The following is a 21,624-nucleotide window of genomic DNA, read 5'->3' as shown; positions in this document are numbered from 1 at the left end:
AAGCAAACTATTGATTCGTTCTTCCGACCTGCAGCTAGTGTACCAGTGCCAGAGTGTACAGCAGGGGTCTCAAACTCGCGGCCCCCAAGATGATATTTTGCGGCCCCCGCCTTAATATGAAAAAGTTCAATTTTAATGCGTCAAATTTTCATTGTCGTGCACGGAGCTGACCAACCAATCACAGTGGGGTATATGACTCTTGGGGGGCGTGACAATGACAGGGTTTGAAAGCAGGAAACCTATCAGCCCCCTCCCCGGACCACATTAAGGAGTTCCTTACTTTCCTTTAGAACGTATTTATTCGCTCGTAATTTTCTAAATACATGCAGTCCGTGCCGAACTTTTCTCTGGGTCGCATAGACCCGGAGGAAGGTTTAGGGTTTTGGTCAAGCGCACGGCGGCGTGTCACCCCCGACCACAAACGGTTTATGCACGGCTGTTACGGCAGCTCACCGCTCCCGCGGGAGTCGGGTCAGCTGAGGAGAATAAATGTCCCACACCTACATGCGTGACAGCTAACGGGGCTTGAACTTTAAATATGTGCGAGTGACAAGATTTAGTCTTAGACACACTGAAAACACGTTGGGGAAAATGCAACGATAGACGTGTTTAAGATGATCCAACGCAGCGCCTGGATCGTTGGGGAGACCAGGCAAGGGGGGGGAGTGAAGGCGAATGAAGGACAACAGGAAGTTGGAGTTGTCCTTACCACTCAATTTAGTTTTAATATTCCTCTCTCCCTCAGTATGATCTGTGTTATTATATATTTTATGATTATTTTAATGTCTTGTAATGTATGTAGCCTTTTTTTAATCAATTGGTATTTTAAATTATTTTGATTGATCACTGAACTACAAAAACCATCAGGACACATGTCCCATAATGCATTGTTTTGTAGTCGCCAGGGCAGCTTTCAGTCAGTTCAGTACTAAATTTCCAGCTGCGTTCGCTCAGGTTGGGGCCTTGCTCCCACCCCTTTCTCCTGATATTTTTGTTTTGATTGACAGGAGATGTTGGAGCAAAAGCAAAAATATATGTCACACACCAGGTGATCTGTGCAGCGTTGAGTCCACCTGGGTGATCTCAAACACGCTTATTGCGCATCTTGGCTGCACTTATTTGGTGTCACCAACATAAATTTCCATCCGTTTTCTTTACTTATTTGTACTGTCATGACAGCGATGCTTTTGTCAGTTTACCTCGTTGCATCTTCAAAAGTGCAGATTAAAATGTGACACTGAATTAGAAACAGCACATTGTAATCTCTGCATCTATTATTAAAGTATTTATTAGTAATACAGTGGAAATTAGTAGATTTGGTTAGCATGTTGATTTACGGTATGCGCCCCTAAATTTTCTGGTTGTGCCCCTAAAATTTTCAGTTGGGGGCCACTGTGCTCCTAGTGAAAAAAGTTAGTCTGGAGCCCTGATTTAGATTTGAACGTAAACCAATCTTAATTTCTATATTTTTTAATGTAATTCTAATAAAATAATAGGATAAAAAATAATCTAAAACTAAACATATTCTTATTATTTAAAGAAGCAAACACTTGCTAAGACAAAAAATTAATTTCATCTTTGACGGTTTGTTTCTGTTTTAAAAAAACGTTTTTTGTCTTTACCAGCACCATTTCATGGCCTCTTTTCTTGTTGATGTTTGTCACCATTAGCTATGCAAGCAAAAGCTAGCTAGCTCTTGATGTGCCACATCTTCCATGTTTCCTTACATGTCATTGATAAAAAAAATGTGATTATTTTACCATTAAGGCAGGTGAATGGTCATTAAAACCGTTTTTTGAAAATAGACTGGTCACAATGTGAGGAAATAAGTGGAAAGTGCATGTCAAAGCAGAATTCTTTCAGATCGTCTGGATAGGACATAATGGGAAAAACAGACTGATTTATATCGACCAAACAATTCAGCTTTACATGAAAAACTCCTTTACCAGGTACCAGTGGCAGACAGTGTATTACACACCTGGGCCTTCAGTAGTACTACGTCTAAATCACTCAACCCTTTAATAACCGTTTTTCTGCCTCTAAATAACCTGAATAAACAAAACAGTAAACAGTAAACAAATCCCGTTATGCAACTACAGCCAGCACAAAACATTGAAAACAACCACCTAAATTGGAAACATTATTTATTATATTTATCACTTCACTCATCAAAAAAAATAGAATGATTTAAAGAAAAAAATCCATCATCTTCTTTGTCCTCAAAAACAATCCATCAGATTAGATTAGCTTTTATTGTCATTATCCATTGTATAATGAAGATTATGTAGATTATGGTCTTCAGTTCCATCAAGAAGTCCTTTTCTATTCCATCAAGGCCAGTGCTGAGAGCCCAGTTGTGTTTCTGTGTAGGTTTGAATTCGCTTTGGAGCCCATTGGACAGATGCAGTGGACACGGGGACGGTCAGTCCAAACACACAAATCTGTACGGCTGCTTCATGATTCACAGATTTTTCTGATGAAGGTAGTCGAGGAGATCAGTGGGAGAGATCCTCCATGGATCCATTACAGTCAGTCTGTTTTTAACTGAGACGGATCTAAAAGTGCTCTGTGGATCTGTGTCAAACTGGACAAGGCTGCATGTGACTTCCTGAAACTTCTGTCCAATCAGGAAGTCTGAATACTGTTACGTAAACCTGCTAGAAGACCCTGCTGACACCAACTCAAAATCTGATTGGTTGTAGGAAATGAACGACTGACATTGATTTTGCATTAGGAGGCCTTCACAGCTCATGGTGAATACCCTTATCCTGCCTAGCAACAAAGGACAGCTTAAATGTGATTTGTTAAAAGCTCCAATGTAAAAATACATCTGACTGGAAGCAGCATAACCATCATAAACACAATGAAAGCGAATGGACAGACCATTTAGAATGATCTAATGAGTATGCATGGACAAAATATCAACACATGATTCGTTTAACCCTGGTGCTATCTTAGATGACCCCCCCCCCCCTTACATTGACGTGTTCTCCCTACCATGATAAAGGTGGATAAAGGTGGAAAGATTTCATGTAATCCATGGACACCAGTGAAGATCACAAATCATTGAAGAAAAAAGGTTCAGAGCACTGTCTAGTGGGTCTAGATGACCCCACTCCCAATGGTAAAGTGCCTAGGATAGTACAAGGGTTACCAGACAGTACTTCTTTTTAGCACCATGAGTGTGGGAAGGGGAGAGGATGATGACACCTGTGCCATGTACTATGACATGCCTGTCAAAGTAAAAGCTCAGAGTTCATCTTGTCATGTCTCTGTTCCTCCTTCATCATAGCATTGCTACAATAATCGTCCGCCACATCTTAAAGACCAGTCCGTGGAAACTTTGTATGACGTCATACCAGTCGGCGGTGTTAAAAAGGTTGGGGACCACTGATCTATAGCATATGGAACTACTGACTAAATATAATAACTGGACCACGTGAGTACAACATCACCAAAAGAACTTCCAGTTTAGGCCTGCACAATATACCGCAGTTACCGTGTCAAAAAAAAAAAAAAATATATATATATATATATATATATATATATATATATATATATATATATATATATATATATATATATATATATATATATATATATATATATATATACATATATATATATATATATACATATATATATATATATATACATATATATATATATATATATGTATATACACATATATATACATATATATATATATATATATGTATATACACATATATATACATATATATACATATATATATATATACATATATATATATATACATATATATATATATATATATATATATACATATATATTATATATATATATATATATATATACATATATATATATATATACATATATATATATATATATATATATATATATATGTATGTATACATATATATATATATATATATATATATATATATATATATATATATATATATATATATATATATACTATATATATATATATATATATATATATATATATATATATATATTATATATATATACATATATATATGTATATGTATAAATCTGAGATTTTATTTTTAGGACATATCACCCAGCCCTGATATATATAATAATAAATAATGACAATCATCAGTTCTGGATTAATGTAATAATCTTTTCTGATCATAATCAATAAGCACTCCATTTTTGTTACTTGCCATACGATATGTGATAAGTATTCCTGGAATAATGAAATGTCTTCATTTAGTAATCAATATTAACTTCATTTTTGCCATTTGATTTTTTTAAAACTTCTATAATTACTAAATAATCTGCATTTAGAATGGTAAAAGTATAAATACCTCTAAATAAAAGCTACAAACCAGATCATAGCAACCATGATACCACAACAGGGGTGAATTTATGTGAAGTTGCATCTTCCTACTCCCCTTTAAAGGCAGTTAATGATCGCTTAAAATAATAGAACTAATTTTTATCATCTCACAATCTTAGCATCTTCCCTGCTGTGTACATGTATGCAAAGCTGACCCCCCCCCCCCCCCCCCAAACTGGGTCAATGTTGCTTAATCTAGTGGTTTTTCAGAACCCAAAGGAAGTCATTGGAAGCAGCGGCACGTCCAGCCACTGCTGGGAGTCTGACCGACACCAGAGCTGCTGCCCCCACCGTCCACGTCCACAACAAACTCACAGAAAGAAAACAACGTTTCACACAACCTTCATGAGTCTCTGGTCTCTAAACTGGAGCTCAGAGCAGGTGGACAGTTTGCACAGGACATTTACGGTGTTTGGGTTCAGACTAAATATAAGGAGGCTGAGTTGATTTACAGGACGTGATAAATATAAACAGAGAAGTCAATTGCAGATCAGGATGCATCTACCACGCTTCAAGTTCATGAATTAAAAACCTAAATGCCCCAGATAAGGTAGAGGAAATGAAACAAAAACATCAAAATAAAGAAATAAATAACTTGCAGGTATTTGCAGTGCAAACCTTCAGGACTTTGAAAAGCTTAATCTAGTCTGCATTTTAAAAAAAAGCTGGTTGCTCTTCAACAGCTACTCCCATAAAATCCTGACTGTCCTGAAGGGAGGGGAGGGATGTGAACAGGCCAAAGTGGGGGGGTCAACACGCTTTTAAAACAAGAGGCTTTCCCACAGCAGAACACCAGACAAGCAGGTGTGGATGTGCGGTGGGTCTGTATACGACCGCAGGCTGTGCGCATCTGCAGCCTGAGACGAACAGCAAATCAGGGGACGACAGCGAACCCTCTCACCCCTGAACATAAAAACACCTGGAGGGAGGGAGGAACGGAGGCGAGGAAGAGGAAGAGGAAGCGCGACGAGGAGGATCGCTTCTTCAGAAAAGAGAAGGAACGAGAAGCTCGCAGACATGAGAAAAAAACTCATCTGTAGCATTTAAGCTGCATTTTCTTTTAGCAGAAATGCTGAGGATTTATGAAACTTTTTCTGCCTAAAGTCCACATAAACTGGTTGTAGATGATATTTTAGCAAGTCGATTTTTTCACTGTAAGAGTTAATGACTTTCATTAACTACTTCTGTTTTTATTATGTCTGCTTTCACTTTGAAAATGGTCATTGATAACTCACTTCCACAAAGATGATTCCAAGACTATGGTTATACCAATTTTTACTGTACATGAATGAACTGTTTTGGATTTAAGTAAATATAGACATACAGTACAGACCAAAGGTTTGGATACACCTCGTTCAAAGAGTTTTCTTTATTTACATTAGGGCTGCACGATATGAGGAAAACTCGCGATATGCGATATTAAAATTGCGATAACAATATAATTTGTGGTATATAAACAAATAGCAAAATAACCAAATAACCATTCCCATTACATTGCAACAGTTTAAAAATTATACTCCAAATGTCGCTCGTCGACATAGGTGACAAACATCTAACATAATAGGCCTCCATCCGATTGGTCAAATGCATAAAGGGATTTATTTGATTCGTTAAATGGTTCAAGCTGACATAAGATTCTTTTAGCACATTTAAGGTTTACAATTTATGGCGATATTTGCCGTCTTTTGCGATATCCATTTTGCAGAGCTGGATTTTGCGATAACAATAAATTTGCGGTATATTGTGCAGGCCTAATTTACATGACTATGAAAATTGTAGATTCACACTGAAGACATCAAAACTGTGAGATTAGAGAGCAGGTCAATGGCACACAGAGTTCTAGCAGCAGACACATCTCTACAACAACTGTTCAAAGGTGACTGTGTGAATCAGGCCTTCAAGCTAGAATATCTGCTAGTAAACCACTGCTGAAGAAAGGCAACAAGCAGAAGAGACTTGTTTGTGCTAAAGAACACAAGGAATAGACATCAGACCATGGAAAACTGGGCTTTGGTCTGATGAGTCCAAATTGGAGATTTTTGGTTCCAATCACCGTATCTTTCTGTGACGCAGAAAAGGTGAACGGATGGACTCTACACGCCTGGTTCCCACGTGTGCGTGTGCAGACGTGTGCGCGTGCAGTCGTGTGCGCGTGCAGACGTGTGCGCGTGCAGACGTGTGCGCGTGCAGACGTGTGCACGTGCAGTCGTGTGCTCGTGCAGACGTTTGCGCGTGCAGACGTTTGCGCGTGCAGAAGTGTGCGCTTGCAGACGTGTGCGCTTGCAGACGTGTTCGCGTGCAGACGTGTTCGCGTGCAGACGTGTGCGCGTGCAGACGTGTTCGCGTGCAGACGTGTTCGCGTGCAGACGTGTTCGCGCGCAGACGTGTGCTCGCGCAGACGTGTGCTCGCGCAGACGTGTGTTCGCGTGCAGACGTGTGCGCGTGCAGACGTGTGCGCGTGCAGACGTGTGCGCGTGCAGACGTGTTCGCGTGCAGACGTGTGCGCGTGCAGACGTGTTCGCTTGCAGACGTGTGCTCGCGCAGACGTGTGCTCGCGCAGACGTGTTCGCTTGCAGACGTGTTCGCTTGCAGACGTGTGCGCGTGCAGACGTGTGCGCGTGCAGACGTGTGCGCGTGCAGACGTGTTCACTTACAGGCGTGTGCGCGTGCAGACGTGTTCGCGTGCAGACGTGTGCGCGTGCAGACGTGTGCGCGTGCAGACGTGTGCGCTCTAATTGACTGCCAGGAGACCCGCTGGCTGTGAGTGAAACTGCTCCTGTCATATGACAGCACTCAAAATAAATCTAAGCCAGCTTCAGCGCGACGCCCTCAGCATGCAAATATACGTGCACTCAGTGCCCTCGCACACTCGGACACTTCCTGCAAAGTGCGGCCTCAGCTTTGCTCAAACAGAGAACAAGCCGAGCGCCTTGACAAATGTGAAGAGCTGGAAAATGACTGCCTGTGTGGGGTAAACCAGAGAGATTTCAGAATAAAAAGAGATATCTTTAAAAAGGAAAAAACGTATTTTCAGCTTCAAATATACAAATGTCTTCATCTGTGTTGATCTATTTTCAGAGCACTCCAGTGGCCTTTTCATGATGATTATGCTGTCAGACAAAAACAGTGTTGTTTTCTTGTTCTTCTTCTTTGTGCTGCATCAGTGCATCAGGTATGCATCAGAATGGAGCAGAGCCAGATGACTTCGACCGTCACCAAAGAGCTTTTACAGTGACCTTCTCTCATTTTCTGATTCATAAGAAATGCACAGAAATGAATTTTCTTTTACACATTTCCTCCATCATGAGACATGTTAAACAGCATTTTCATTGGAGTGGCTCTTGAAGTATCATTGTAGGACAAAGATACTTTTACATGAGGCTTCATGTTGAGATTCTATCCTGTGCACTGAAGTTAAAAATATGATAAGTGAATCATTGCCAGTTTTAGTGTAATGTTTTTCACCACTATAAAGCACAGCTTTGGAAGGACTTGTGTTGCCTTGAGACAGATTTTAGATAAAAAGCTTTTTTTTTGTTTTTGCAACAAGAACAAAATAAAAAAATCCCATTTCCTTTGTCACATTTTTTAAAGACCCATCCAGATAAAAATTGTGTTTTTTGTATTTTTAACATGGTTTTGTGGCATTTTTCTGATGAAGAAGGACATATATGAAGAAAATTACACCCAATATTGCATTTCTGAGTATTTCTTTACTCAAATTGTGAACCAGGAGGAGAGACAAAAAAATGCCATCATAAAAATTGTATTTATGACAGGAAAATATGCTGGGCGGGCCAAGAGCACTCTGCTTGGGAAGGGAAGAGGGGTCGGGGTTGCTTCGTACCGATGTTGCTCCCACCCACAACTCAGAGGGACATTTCTAATGATCTACCACCTTTCTGCAGAAACTGTGTCAGAGAAAACAACAGGTTTAGGGATTAGGGGTAAAACAGCATAATAGGGTTGTGCCGATGGACGATATTATCGTCCATCGTGATGGGTGACTGACATCCCGATGGAGAGAACACCATCGTGATGCCACGCCCCCGCCACGTTGCGCGTCGACACCATAAGCCGCGGTTACATGTACAAAATATCTTGATGGGATCAATGGTCGGATTAGAATCCAACCGTGTACATGGGCCCAGAAAAATGTTTTCAGAATATAAAAACGTTCACTAAGGTCACAATTTCGGTCGGAATAAATCATTCGCACATGCGCAGTAGGGTTTGAAAACCGGAAGGATATAAATTCCGCCGAGCGGCTTTTTTTTTCAAACTTTATTGAATGTAACAATTCAATACAAAACAATGTTAAACAGCGCCGAGCAGCTATATACATTGACATGTCAGCTCGGTAAAATACGAGATGATCTTCTAAACGTGCTTTTAATAATGTTACGGTTATTATGAAACACCTGTTCGCTCATCATTTGAATTTTAATCCGTGTGGTCAGGGCTTTTTCTGGACGAAGCCAGGATTAGCAGTATGCTAACACGGGCTAACAACATTAGCTTTGGGTGGTGCTGCATGGTGTGAATAACATCAGCCTTTATTTAGTCGGGACACGACTGGAAACACAAATCCGCGTGATTGTTTGAATGTTTTCTAAGGACTGAGCGACATTTCTCCTTTGAAGCTCAAACCGCTGTGTGTGCTGACGATCCGAGCTGTGCTCAGACACACACTTTTAGACCCGGTTCTGAGTTCGGTTGCTTGTACCCCTAGAGCTGCGGGATGGATCGCAGTCTTAAATCTCCCACACATAGCGCTCATGTAACAAAGCACCCCCCCCCCCCTCCCCTCAAACACAAAGCTGTAAGTCCGCGCTCCACCGGTCCACTTCACTAGTTAAGTGCGCGAGCGGACTACTTCTTTTCTATTTTGTTTGTTACTTTTTTTGTTAAAGTCACTTCCCTCAGTTTATACTGGATCATCGCGGATGAGTCATTAGTTGGAAAATAAAATGAAAAAAAGCAAAAAAACGAATAGCAGTTATATAAGAACGAAAAATGTAAAAATACCCACCAACACCCCCCCCCCACCCCCCCGACGATGTCATCGTCCATCCCGATGGTTGACAGCAAACATCGTCAACGGCCAATTTAAGGGACATCGCCCAACCCTACAGCATAATCATAATTAAAAGACCACTGGGAAGGCTTTGACAACACATCCAAAGATGATTGGAGCGGGTTTTTAAAGTTTGGCCCTGGTAAAACAGCAAAAGTCGACTATTTTAAACCTTTCCACACTTCCTGGAGTTCAAACAGCCTAAAAGCTGCACATTGCATTTCTACTCAATTATTGTGTGTTAGTCTATGTTCCGCTATAACATCCACTATTCCATCTACTTACATGAAGATCAAACTCAATAAAAATTACACAGAAAGACACGACAAAACTAAGAAGAGGTGACATCTGTGGACACTTTCTGTCCTTTCAGCTCAATACTCTCCAAAGACGTCTTTCCTCCATCTCAAAGTCGCCCCAACTTCACAGCATGAGGTCAGCAGCAGCTGGAATACAGTAACAGTCTTTTGAATCAGAATGGCGTCTCATCAGTATGTGATCTTCAAACCACATCCTTTCACTTCCCACTTGTGCACATACCTCCTTTTTATGAAAAATAGAATAACTTAAAGTAAACGTGATGTTTTTTAACCATAACGAATGAATATACTAGTCTAGATGATGATCCTTTATCTGTTTCATTAAAAAAATGTATATGGCAATAATTTCACTTTTGAACCTCCTGTTACTTACAAAACTCCCACTAGCCTGTTTTTGTTTGGTCTTGGAACGAAATTTTGACAAATATATATTGGAAATACATTGAATCAGAAACTTGTTAATAGGTTGGTTAGATGAACTTAATCTCCACAAACAGCGGATAAACTTGAATGTAAAGCCTTAAACCAGAACGTTTTTCTCTGATTAACTGTACATCAAGACACCTATACAGGGATGTGGAGGTGTGGCGGGTCAAGGGGCCACTCGGGGGAACAGCTACTAGCTTTGAGAGAGCCCACACTTAAGCTTTAAGCAGCAGTATGCGCACGCACACACACACACACACACACACACACACACACACTCATCTGCACACAAACAAACAAAACTGGCTTTGCCCACAAGCAGGGCAGTAAGGAGCTGAGAGAAGATCCCGCAAACAGCCTGCAGGGGCCGAGCTTCAGCGATACACACTTTCACACACAAACACACACAGCGACACCTACATGATGGGCCACATCAAAGGCATTCCCCAACATGCACAGCATTGTCTGAAAATACCAACGTGCACTTCAGTAAAGGGTGCCAGAGAAATGTGCTGCAGTGAAACAGCAAATGGAGGACAGCTCTGTGGGGCTTTATCAGCGCCTGGAAGTGAAAGGAAAACTATTCCTACAGATATCATTCCCAGGAATATCGCAGCGACACACCAGGAGGAACAAAAACTTCAACTGAGGAGGGAAAAACCACTAGAACATATCATTGTATTCAATTTCCTGGAATGCCAGCTCGCTGCCTCGCCTTGAATGAAATATCTTGCGCACGTTTGTCACTACCCACACTTTTGCAAACATCCCATAAACTCCAAATATGGTTACTTCCAGAGTAATCGTTAGCAGCCAATGAAACGCGCCGTGCTCCTTCATACAAGCAGGGAGACAAATATAAAGAAGTGGGGGGTGCTAGCAGTCTGAAAAGACCCCCTTTTGGGGCCCCTGTTGTGTCTGCATACCTGACATACAGAAAGCAGCAGAATGTGAATCCCACCACCACCCCCTTCCGAAGAACACGTATGACAATCCGGGGAGAAAAACAACACGGTGGATTGGGAAAAACGGCCTGTGAGGTGGTTTCCCACTTTGGATGGTTTCACGGTACCTGCTAGCTTGTAATGAGCTCATGTGCAGGAACATTCTGCAGACTTGTGCAACACCTCATCTACAACTCTGAAGACAAAATCCAACAAAGGCGCATGTAGGCCAAAGGTTAAACCACTGAAAAACAAGTTTAAAGCTAATGAACTGATTTGGAAAACAGTTGTACTTGTTCTACCAAAGAAACTTTTTAGTTTTACATCATGAATTTATTTATTTACAATGAAAATTTGGACTGAAATGCAGATAACGCAATAATTACTTAAAGAAATCAAAACATTTCTCATTTTAATTCCATACTGAGATATTGTTTCAAACGTTCAAAAATGTTTCTTGCATCTCTTTTTAAAATATCTGTTTATAGAAAAAAACATTTTTTTATTTTATTATAATAAAATATGAAAAAATAAGAATTCCAGATTTGTAAACACTTGCGAGCAACAACAAAAAATTTCTATCTAGACGCGAAACTTCCTGCTGTCAATCCTGCAAAGTATTTTGGTTCACATGCTCTAATCAAACAATGAGCTCGGCGGTTGTTTTGTTTACATCCAGGCTGCGCGCGCGCGTCCCCGCCGCGCGGCTCCAAAGGTAAGCTGGGACAGATCTGCTGCTCCCAGTTTCAGCTCACCACCCCCGGTCAGTTACTTATCTGCCCCCGAAGGCGCGCGCGCAACCATCACAAGCCGCTAAAAAATGCGCAAGACGGCAAAAAAAAAAAACAGAAAAGAAAAGGGCGGGGATGTGACGACACATGATTGGAATATCAATCATTAACGCGCAGCCGCAACAGTTGAAATTACGAGCATCAAGATTGTCTGTGCAAGCGTCTGAGCATGCGCGAATATGTACACAAGTCTTGTGGCAAAAGAAAGCAAGAATCATGTGTTTTAATGAGCAACCAATAAAACAGTGTCCATATATATATATATATATATATATATATATATATATATATATATATATATATATATATATATATATATACACCTCATTTAGAATTTTAACAGTTATTCAAACAGAAGTGTTAGCGTGTAAAATAGTAGAATAAAAAGACTTACTTTCCCCGTTTATTAGTCCACAATGGCAAACGATGCAGGTGCAGAAGATCAAAAACACCGTTTGTGCGGGCAGCCTCTTCATTTTGACTGGATTTGTGCTTCCCTCGTTAAGCATTGAAGAAATTCTAGTCTGAAAATCTTCATTCGGAGTCAATATTTAAAAAAGCCAAAGAAACAGGGAAAATGTAAAAGTTCCTCTGAAGTCACCCTCCCTAATTTAGCGGGAGGAAGTTTGTGATGAAGGTGAAGTTTCTCGGTGGAAACCACTGCAGGCCCCTAAATAACGTGAATTCGGGTTCTGGTAGCAGGTTTAGGTGTAAAAACGCTCATTTTTCACAGGAACTTAGGCGGCAATCCGCGTCCATCTGATGGGTTCGGAGGTCGAAGAAAACAATATTCCAAAGTGGGAGCGTCCTCCGGGATTCTAACGCTCAGCTCCTGGGATGTTTGTTTTTCCCGCAGACAGCTGAAGTTGGAGGTTTGGGCTTCTGCCTGGTGTCCTCTGCTGTTCTGCTACTAAAGTCACCTTTTTGGGATCCCGGGAAACTCGCAGCACGGACACCGACCGAGCAGCTTTCCAACTACGACCTTCCTCTGAACTCCGTCACCCCCGCTGACGACCCAACATCCATGAAGCGGCGGAAAGGAGGTGAAATCCGGGGGAAACCGACACTTCTGCCCGCAAATCACGACGAAGAAAACCGCAAAATAGTGTCCGCTGTTCGCCCGCGCGGCTCCGGGAAGTGAGTAAACTCCACCACGCTGCTTCTCTCAGATTAGCCGATGGAAGCTAGCGTTAGCGGGCTAATCCAAAACAAACGAGGCGTCGGCGCTAGAGACACAGCTGGCGAATAATAATAAAATACAAAAATACGCGCAAAGTGAGCGTCCTGTCTGCTACAATCTGGAGAAAATGAGGTAAATCAACCGAAGAAAGGCGCAGAAAGACGGGTGAAGAGTGGAAACTTGGATTCCCGTCCCGCTTTGCTATCGCTCTCCCGCAGCTTCTCCGTCTCCTTTCTCAGTCTCTCCACCAGTAAACAAGTCCTGCCAGTCACCTCAGCTGGGCCGCACGTGGTCGGCGGGAAAACCCGGCCCGGACCGCCGCGGCGGCGCTGCTTTCCCGGAGTCAGGATCCGGAGTGAGCGCGGAACAGCGGCGTTCTTTGTCAGGGAGGACGCCGAGCCCCCCGCCACAAGCTGGAGCCAAAAGATCAGCAAGTACAAAGAAAATATACACTAAATGTATTTGTGTTTGCCAGTTAATACAAATAAACTATACGTTATCATTTTAAAGGCCCACTTCAATCATTCTTATCTATTTTTTTTTTTTTAACTTGTCCTGTCCAACAGCTAGGCAAACAGATGAGAGCTGAGGGCCTCTTGTGTTGGACATATTTTATTTTAACAAAAGGGGTTATTCACCTTCAGACAAACCAAAGGTATGTCTGAATAAACCCCTTTTGTAATTGAGGCCAAACTTTATTAATTTCAATCATGTTTGAAAATCTTTGGTGTTGGACCGGACGGAAAAGGAAAGAGGGGAAGAAGAGAGGGGGGGGGGGGGGGTAGGAGGGTGATAATAGGAGGGGAAGGGGGGTAAGACCATGAAGCAGCATAGAGCAGACAAGTTTACTGGTTGTTTATCATTACGGTACGGTTCAAATGTAGTACAAAAAGGGCGGGGCCTGTTCACACACACTCAAACATTATCAACACACCTGCTAGCTGCAAAAATGTCCACATGTCAACATGTACACAAAACAGATAGTGTTCACGAACGCATACCTATGCCTTTAAACCAGTGTTTTTCAACCTTTTTTGAGCCACGGCACACTTTAACCTTGACAAAAATCCCGCGGCACATCAGCATCCAAAAAAAAAAAAACAGAGATTCATGGTCTGTATTGATCGACAGCCCCCCCGCAATCTCAGTGCATTTTTGTGATAATTGTGGCCGGAAAAGCAGGAAGTTGCGGCTGTTTTTTCTAAGAGATGAAATGAAAGTTAAATTAGAAAATTTAGAAACTGTTTGTTTGTTGTGGTTTCAAGGCGTTTCGCAAGGACAACTCATTGTGCGCTGGGACACTGCGCTGTGACACCTTTAAGCCAATGCATCATGGGAGATGTAGTGTGAAAACTGCCGAAAACTTGCAGAAAGACTCGCGTCTCTGAGCTTCATTGTATTGTCCACTTGTTTCACGGTCTGACACCGGACTCTGTGGAAAGCTACACCGCTAAAGAAAAGCTTTAGCTGGCATTTTTGTTAGAACTGAGCGACTTTATCAGCAGAATTAAGAACAAGGAAGTGAAGACTTTAAGCACTTCTGATTGGTCAGACTGATGACATGTGATTAAGCCTTCAAGAATGATTGGTGGAGACAGTTAAAGGGACGGGACTTTTCCGCAAACTGTCATAGCTGCAGGGAAATCGCGGTAGCGTCATTCTTATCAAAATTTCTTTAATAGAATTAAATAAACACAAAGAAAAAGTAATTTTAAGATCTTTTATATTCCTAACAACTCAGTGTTTTATCAGGGCCTGTTTGGATGAACAAAGAGCTGATATCCTGGAGATGGAAAATGTTTTTAGATTAGTTAATGATTAATGAGGGCAATTTCCCACGGCACACTTGACCATCTACCACGGCACACTAGTGTGCCACGGCACACTGGTTGAAAAACACTGCTTTAAACCAACTAGTGTGAAATCTTTCATTCATTCAATCATGCAAACTATTAGTGCAAAGGTGAGCTAACACCAGTGCTCAAGTGAGTGTTTATGTTCTTCTAAAATGGATGGTGGAATGTGAAAAGAAGGAGGAAGAGCGCCCAGCCACCCCCACACCCAGACCCCCGCCGCAGCAGCAGCGGCAGCCGGAATTCCCCCAACGCCATACGGGAACAGGCAGGGAACAACCGCCCCCTGGGCGACCAAGACCGCCACCCAGGCCAGGGCCAGCAGGACCGCCGCGAGGCCCCCAGAGCCAGAGAGCAGGGAGGCGCGGAGGGAAAGAGAGCGCCGCCCCAGCCCAGCCAGGAAAGCAGCCCCCCCGCCGCGCCGGAAGAGCCCAACGCAGGGCCCCACCGGAGAGGGACGCCCACAGCCCCAGACGAGCACCCCGCCACCACCCAGGAGTACCGGGCATCCCCCCGCCCCGACCCCAGGTACGAGCCAGGACCCCCCAAGGGAGACCCGCTCCGCACTCCAGGCAGCCACCCACCCGGCCCACGGTTGGTCCAGGTAGGAGCAAGGCAGGGGCCCGCCGCCCCCGCCCAGGAGGGGGGAACCCCGGGGAAAAAAGGGCGGCCCACAAGGGGTGTTATAAATATGGCCCGACCAGGCTCGGCCATGTTGGAAGTTTGGCGGGGCCCAGCGCCCAGGGGCAAGGACCAGGACCCACCCCCCAGGGACACGAACACCCCCGGCTCAGGTGTAATATGAACCCCCCCACCGTGCGGAGAGAGCACCGCCGGGCCCAGGGAGCCGGCACCCAAGGGACACGGCCGCCATCGCCAAGGGGCCCGCACCCCCCACCAGGGAAGGGGTAGGGGACAGATGGACCCAGGTCCCACCTTCCTTGTAAAATGTGTGTGCGTGTATGGGTGTTTGAGAGGGTGTTTGTGTGCATGTGTGTGTGTTTATGTTTGAATGTATATATTGAAGGGGGAGGGGTGTGTGTACTAAGGGGGGTGCAGTTAAAATTGACGAGTAGGGCACTAAGGGGACATCTCCTGATTACTCACAGTGATGTCCCCTCACCCTCCACACCAAGGGGCCCTAAATGTCTAAGGTGCGGTTAAAATTGGCGGGTAGGGTGCCAGGAGGACATCTGCTGCTTGCTTGCAGTGATGTCCAAGCACCCCCCCTACCAAGGACCCTACATGTCTAAGGTGCAAATAAAACCGAAAGATGGGGGGCCCACTCCATACGGCAACCATAGGAGGGGGGCCACTCCCAAGTAGCCCCCCCCCAAGGCGCATCGCAGGCTAGACCCCCCACCCCCTCACCCTAATATGAGGTTATATGAGGAAGGGGGTAAGTTGGGGACAGCTGGTAGACTGTCCCCCGGTGGTCAAACAGCCGTCCCCCAGCCCACCCCCAGCAAAGGGGCCAGGGCCACCCAGCCCAGGGGCCCCACCCCCGGAGGCGCCGACACCCCAGGCCCGGCACCACCCACCCCACACAGAGAGAGAGGAGCCAGAAAGCGCTGCCCCCCCCGGAGCAAGCCCAGGCCCCCACCCCCAGACGTCGGCCCTAGAGGAGCTCTGGTCAGGCCTCGACGGGACCGAGGAGGCCAACCGGCCGAGGCAACCACTGATTGCCTCAGCGGAGACCCCGACCCGCTAGCCCCCCCGACCCGTACCAATAATGGCCCCCCCTCCCCCCCAGAACGCCCCCCGACAGGACAGGGCCGACAAGCCCCCCACCCCACCCCACCCCTGACCCCGCAGCCGAAGCGGGTGACACCCAGAGCGACCGGGGGCCCCGAGAGGGTTGTCCCGTCCCGTCCCAGAGCCAGGGAAGGGCCGATCCCAGCCCCAGGTGCAGATGGGCAGCCCATCCTGCTGCCAGAGAGCCTGGGCAGGAGTGCAGAACCACAGTGCGTGCATGTAGCTGTCGGGTAGATTACTGTCACAGTGCTCGCAAATGTCTGAGTTACTGAGACCCATCTTGGACATCCTCTGTCCAGTGTAGTAAATTCTGTGAAGAGTTTTGAGATGGATTAGCTGCAGATTTGGACTTTTTGTCAGTTTAAAGGTATTTAGACAGAGTTCTGACCAGAAGCTTTCATCTGTGCTGATGCTCAAATCTACATCCCATTTTTTTGTTGGAAGGGCAATATTGTTATCTAAATTACATAAAAGTTTGTATATTTTGGAGAGAGTTCTATTCATTGAAAAATTAATCAGAGTGGTAACTACATCTGGTAGCTTTAAATCGTCGTCTTTAATTTTATTCTTTTTAGTAATACTTGATTTGAGTTGCTGATATTCCAAGAAGTTATTTATTCCATGTTTGTCTTGAAGTTCCTGGGGAGTTATGAATCTTCTATCAATAATTACGTGCTCTAGTTGTTTTATGCCCCCTGCTTGCCAAGCTGGGAAGTGAATCATTTTTTTGTTAATAAGGATGTCCGGGTCTTTCCAGATGGGTGTCATTTTGCACGGTTGAATTGATGATTTTGATATTTTGAGAAATTCCCACCAGGCTGTTAAAGTGGCATTTATATTAATAGTTTTGAAACAATCCTGTTTTTTAACTGTTTGGCTAATAAATGGTAGCTGTGACAGGTTGATCTTTCCACATAACGCCTGTTCCAAGTCTAACCATGAGTTGGTTTCTGGATTATTTTTTAACCATTTTAAGATATATTGTAATCTATTTGCAAGAAAGTATTTGTGGAAGTTAGGAAATTCTAATCCTCCACAGCTTTTTGCAGATTTTAAAGTTTTTAGACTAATTCTTGCAGGTTTGTTGTTCCATAGAAAGCTTGATATGGATGAGTCTAATGTTTTGAACCATTTTAATGGCGGTTGTGTGGGAATCATTGAGAAGAGATAATTAACCTTGGGTAAGATTTTCATTTTAACCGTGGCTACCTTGCCCATAAGGGACAGAGGCAGGTTGGTCCAGCGTGTTAGATCGTCCTGTATGCTTTTCAGTAATGGGGTGTGGTTTAGCTGCACCAGTTCTGATAGTTTGGGGGAAAAGTAGATACCCAGATATTTGATATTTCCTGTTTTAACTGGAATTGTGAGTCTTTGTTCCATATTCCTGTTGAGTGGTAATAAAACAGACTTATTCCAATTAATGGAATAGTCTGATATGGAGGAGAATTCATTTATGATCGTTGCTGTTTCATTTACAGAATGTAAATTCCTTAAAAACAGTAATATGTCATCTGCATAAAGACTAATTTTATGATGGCTGTGTTTGGTTTTTATTCCTATAATGCTCTCATTCTGTCTTATTGCTGCAGCTAAAGGCTCAATGAATATAGCAAAAAGAGAAGGAGAGAGTGGGCAGCCCTGTCTAGTTCCTCTTCCAAGAAAAAACCTGGTTGAAGTCTGTTTATTAGTTCTAACTGATGCATTGGGGTTGTGATATAATATTTTGATCCAATTGATGAATGCTTCTCCAAAACCAAACTTATGGAGGGCAGCAATAAGGAACTTCCAATTTACTCTGTCAAAGGCTTTTTCAGCATCCAGCGATAGTATAGTCATTTCCTGGTTTTCAATGGTGGCAAAGTCTATTATATTAACTAGTCTACGGACATTATCATCCGAGTGTCTGCCTTTGATGAATCCAGTCTGGTCGAAGTGAATTATGTGAGGAGTGATTTTTTCTATTCTCTGTGCTAGTGCTTTGCAGATAATTTTTACATCTGCATTGATTAAAGAAATAGGGCGATAGCTTGAAGGACTAGTGGGATCTTTGTCTGGTTTTAGAAGAAGAATTATGTTGGCTGAGTTCATGTTAGGTGGCATTGATTGGCTCTCATTAATAGATGTGACCGTTTTATAAAATGTTGGTGCCAGTTGTTCCCAGAATTCTTTATAAAACTCAGCAGGAAAGCCGTCAGGCCCTGGTGCTTTACCATTGGGCATAAGTAACAGAGCTTCATGAAGTTCAGACAGCGAGAGCGGAGAATCTAAGTTTGTGATTTGATCCTCATTTAGCCTGGGTAGGTTTACATTATTAAGAAATGAGTCAATACTTTGCTCTGACGGATTGATCTGCGGTGTGTACAGGTTTTTATAAAATTTTTCAAATGCGTTATTAATTTTGACCGGGTCATGAGTGACATTTCCTGTTTGGTCCATAATAGAGGTGATTGATGATTTTTCTCTATTAATTTTAAGCTGATTAGCCAGAAATTTGCCAGATTTATTAGAGTTTTCAAATCTTTCAAGTCGTAGCCTTTGTATTTGAAATTGTGTTCGTTTATTAATGATGTCATTTAACTGCAGCTTTAAATTTTTCAGATCTCTCAGAATGTGTTCCTGTGCAGAAGCAGCATAAGCAGTCTCCAGGGTTTTGATTTTATTTTCTAATTCTAATAAATCTGCTTCCTCTTTGCGTTTTTTGTGCGTTGAATAAGAAATGATTTTCCCTCTCATGACTGCCTTTGCTGTTTCCCAAAGAACGCACGGTGGGATGTCTGGAGTATTGTTGAAGTCTAAGAAGGTTGCCCACTCTTTTTTAATGAATTCAAGAAATTCCTGGTCCTTTTACAGAGACGTATTAAACCTCCAGGTTGTACCGGAGGGTGTGGATTTTTCCCTAGAAATGTTTACAGAGACTGGTGCATGGTCACTGATAATAATTGGATGGATATTGGAGCTTTGAATATTTTTTAAAAGAGAGTTACTGATTAATAAATAGTCCAAACGGGAGTGTGAATGGTGGACTGGAGAAAAAAAGGTGAACCCCTTAGTGTTTGGGTGACATGAGCGCCACGCGTCGCAGAGACCCAGATCATTCATGTACTGCTTTAGAATACTTGCAGACTGCCATGTACGCTGATTTGCTGCTGTGCTGAGTCTGTCAAGTTCAGGGTCCAAAACAAGGTTGAAGTCTCCTCCTATAATGATTGTGGAGTCAGAGTGAACTGAGAGTGAGGTGAAGAATCTGTGAAAGAAGGAAGAGTCGTCAACATTAGGCCCGTATACACTCGCTATACAAAAGTCCTTATTCTGAATGGATATATTAATGATTACAAATCTGCCTTCTGGGTCAGTAACTGTATCCTTATGAGTAAAATTAAGATTTTTATTAATTAAAACAGCAACTCCTCGTTGTTTGGAGTTGTAACTGGCAGAGTATATAACTGGAAATTGTAAGCAGCACATAAGGTGGTTCAAATAATTTGATAAATGGGTCTCCTGCAGTAGAGCTATATCTGCTTTTAGACCATCCAGGTGATTTAACACTTTCAATCTCTTTGGCTCAGAGCCAAGTCCACGCACATTCCAGCTAACGATGTCAAGACTGTTCATAACTGCTCTGACTGAAAAGGTGTAAAGCTAAGTAGTGCTTGTGTACCAGTCCGTGTGCGCGTGCCCGCATTGAGAAGCGCTGTGCGCGTGAACGTTTTCTGGCTATGTGAGCTGCGTGTCGCGTGCGTCCTATGAGAGCCTGTGTGAGGTGATTGCAGTATGTCGGCGTGTGTGTGCGGGATCGCATGTGCACGCCCCTGTGTGTGCTTGTGTGCGCGCGCCCGTTCCGTGCATAAATAAATACTTACCGAGGATGAGTTGCTTCCAGGTGATTTACATATGATTTTTTTTTTTTTTTTTATACACTGTATTTTATCCCACGAAGGGAAATTCTTTCTCCGCATTTGACCCATCCCCTTGGGGAGCGGTGAGCTGCAGCCGAAACCGCGCTCGGGAGGCAGTAGTGTTAAGGGTCTTGCCTAAGGATCCTCACTGGGTGATGTTAACTGCTCGCCATTGATATGGTAATTGCCCCCAGTACCATTGCTCATTCCCCTCCAGGAATTGAACCCTGGTTTCCTGCATGGTAGCTTCCCACCTTACCAACCGAGCTACCCAGCCGCCAATGAGGGGGGAGAGGGGGGGGGAGAGTAAAGGAAAGAAGAAAAGAGATAGAAGGGAAAACGAAAACAACAACAAAACAACAATAGAAACATCAGTGGGACTGAGGTGACGAAGAAAAAAAAAGACTTTTCCTGAGATCGAGGTGTGGATTATTGATGATCCGGTTTTCCATTCATTGAAGTAAGTTTAGCGGGTTTCTTCTGGGCAGCGCAGATGTTCTCAGCGCGGATCTGAAAGCCTTCAGCACAGCCAGGGGGTGATCTCCGGGTCCCGGAACAGCCGGCCGTCCACGTAAAGTTTGTCAACGGCCACAATCGCTCTCGAACCAGCAGCAAGATGCTTCCTCCTCAGCGGGAACAGGATCTTTCTTCTACGGAGGATTTCTGCCGGGAACTGGTCATTAACGCTGTAATGCGTGCCTCTCAGTTCCCGTCCGCGGCCCTTCACCAACTCCTTCTGTTTGAAATGTTCGAATTTAGCCACAATAGGACGCGGGCGCTGGTGGTCGGACCTTCTTCCTCCGAGGCGGTGAACCCTGTGGAAAGAGATCTTCTGCACCTCCTCCTTGGGGAGCTTCAGGTGGACCTCTAAAAAGGATCTCACGGTGGCCTCGGGGTCTTCTCCTGCCTCCTCTGGAACCCCTGCGACCACTAAATTGTCCCTCATGCTCCTCGACTGAAGATCCAGGAGGTTTTCCTTGATGGATCGGTTCTCCTCGGAGAGACGAGCGGTGTCACTGTTTAAGATCTT

At 43.5% G+C, this 21,624-nt stretch overlaps 2 protein-coding genes across 3 annotated transcripts in view; one reads left to right on the top strand and one right to left on the bottom strand.

The window, feature by feature from the left end:
* The window catches only part of LOC101168764 (insulin receptor), a 90,108-nt gene extending 76,592 nt beyond the window's left edge, over positions 1-13,516 (bottom strand). Inside the window, exon 1 of one of the 2 annotated variants that reach the window (XM_023954641.2) lies at positions 12,305-13,516. In XM_023954641.2, coding sequence (XP_023810409.1) covers positions 12,305-12,419 — 115 coding nt within the window. In that variant the 5' untranslated portion in view covers positions 12,420-13,516. The remainder of the gene's footprint in view (positions 1-12,304) is intronic. The other variant, XM_023954639.2, reaches the window with a different exon arrangement.
* The window catches only part of LOC144991983 (uncharacterized), a 123,794-nt gene that overhangs the window by 80,443 nt on the left and 21,727 nt on the right, over positions 1-21,624 (top strand). The window lies entirely within an intron of this gene.

This window comes from Oryzias latipes, chromosome 4, assembly GCF_053564925.1.
Source record: "Oryzias latipes strain Hd-rR chromosome 4, Olatipes_Hd-rR_3.1".
NCBI lineage: Eukaryota > Metazoa > Chordata > Actinopteri > Beloniformes > Adrianichthyidae > Oryzias > Oryzias latipes.
The sequence above is the reverse complement of the archived record's forward strand: the minus strand, read 5'-3'. Positions and strand labels throughout refer to the sequence as shown.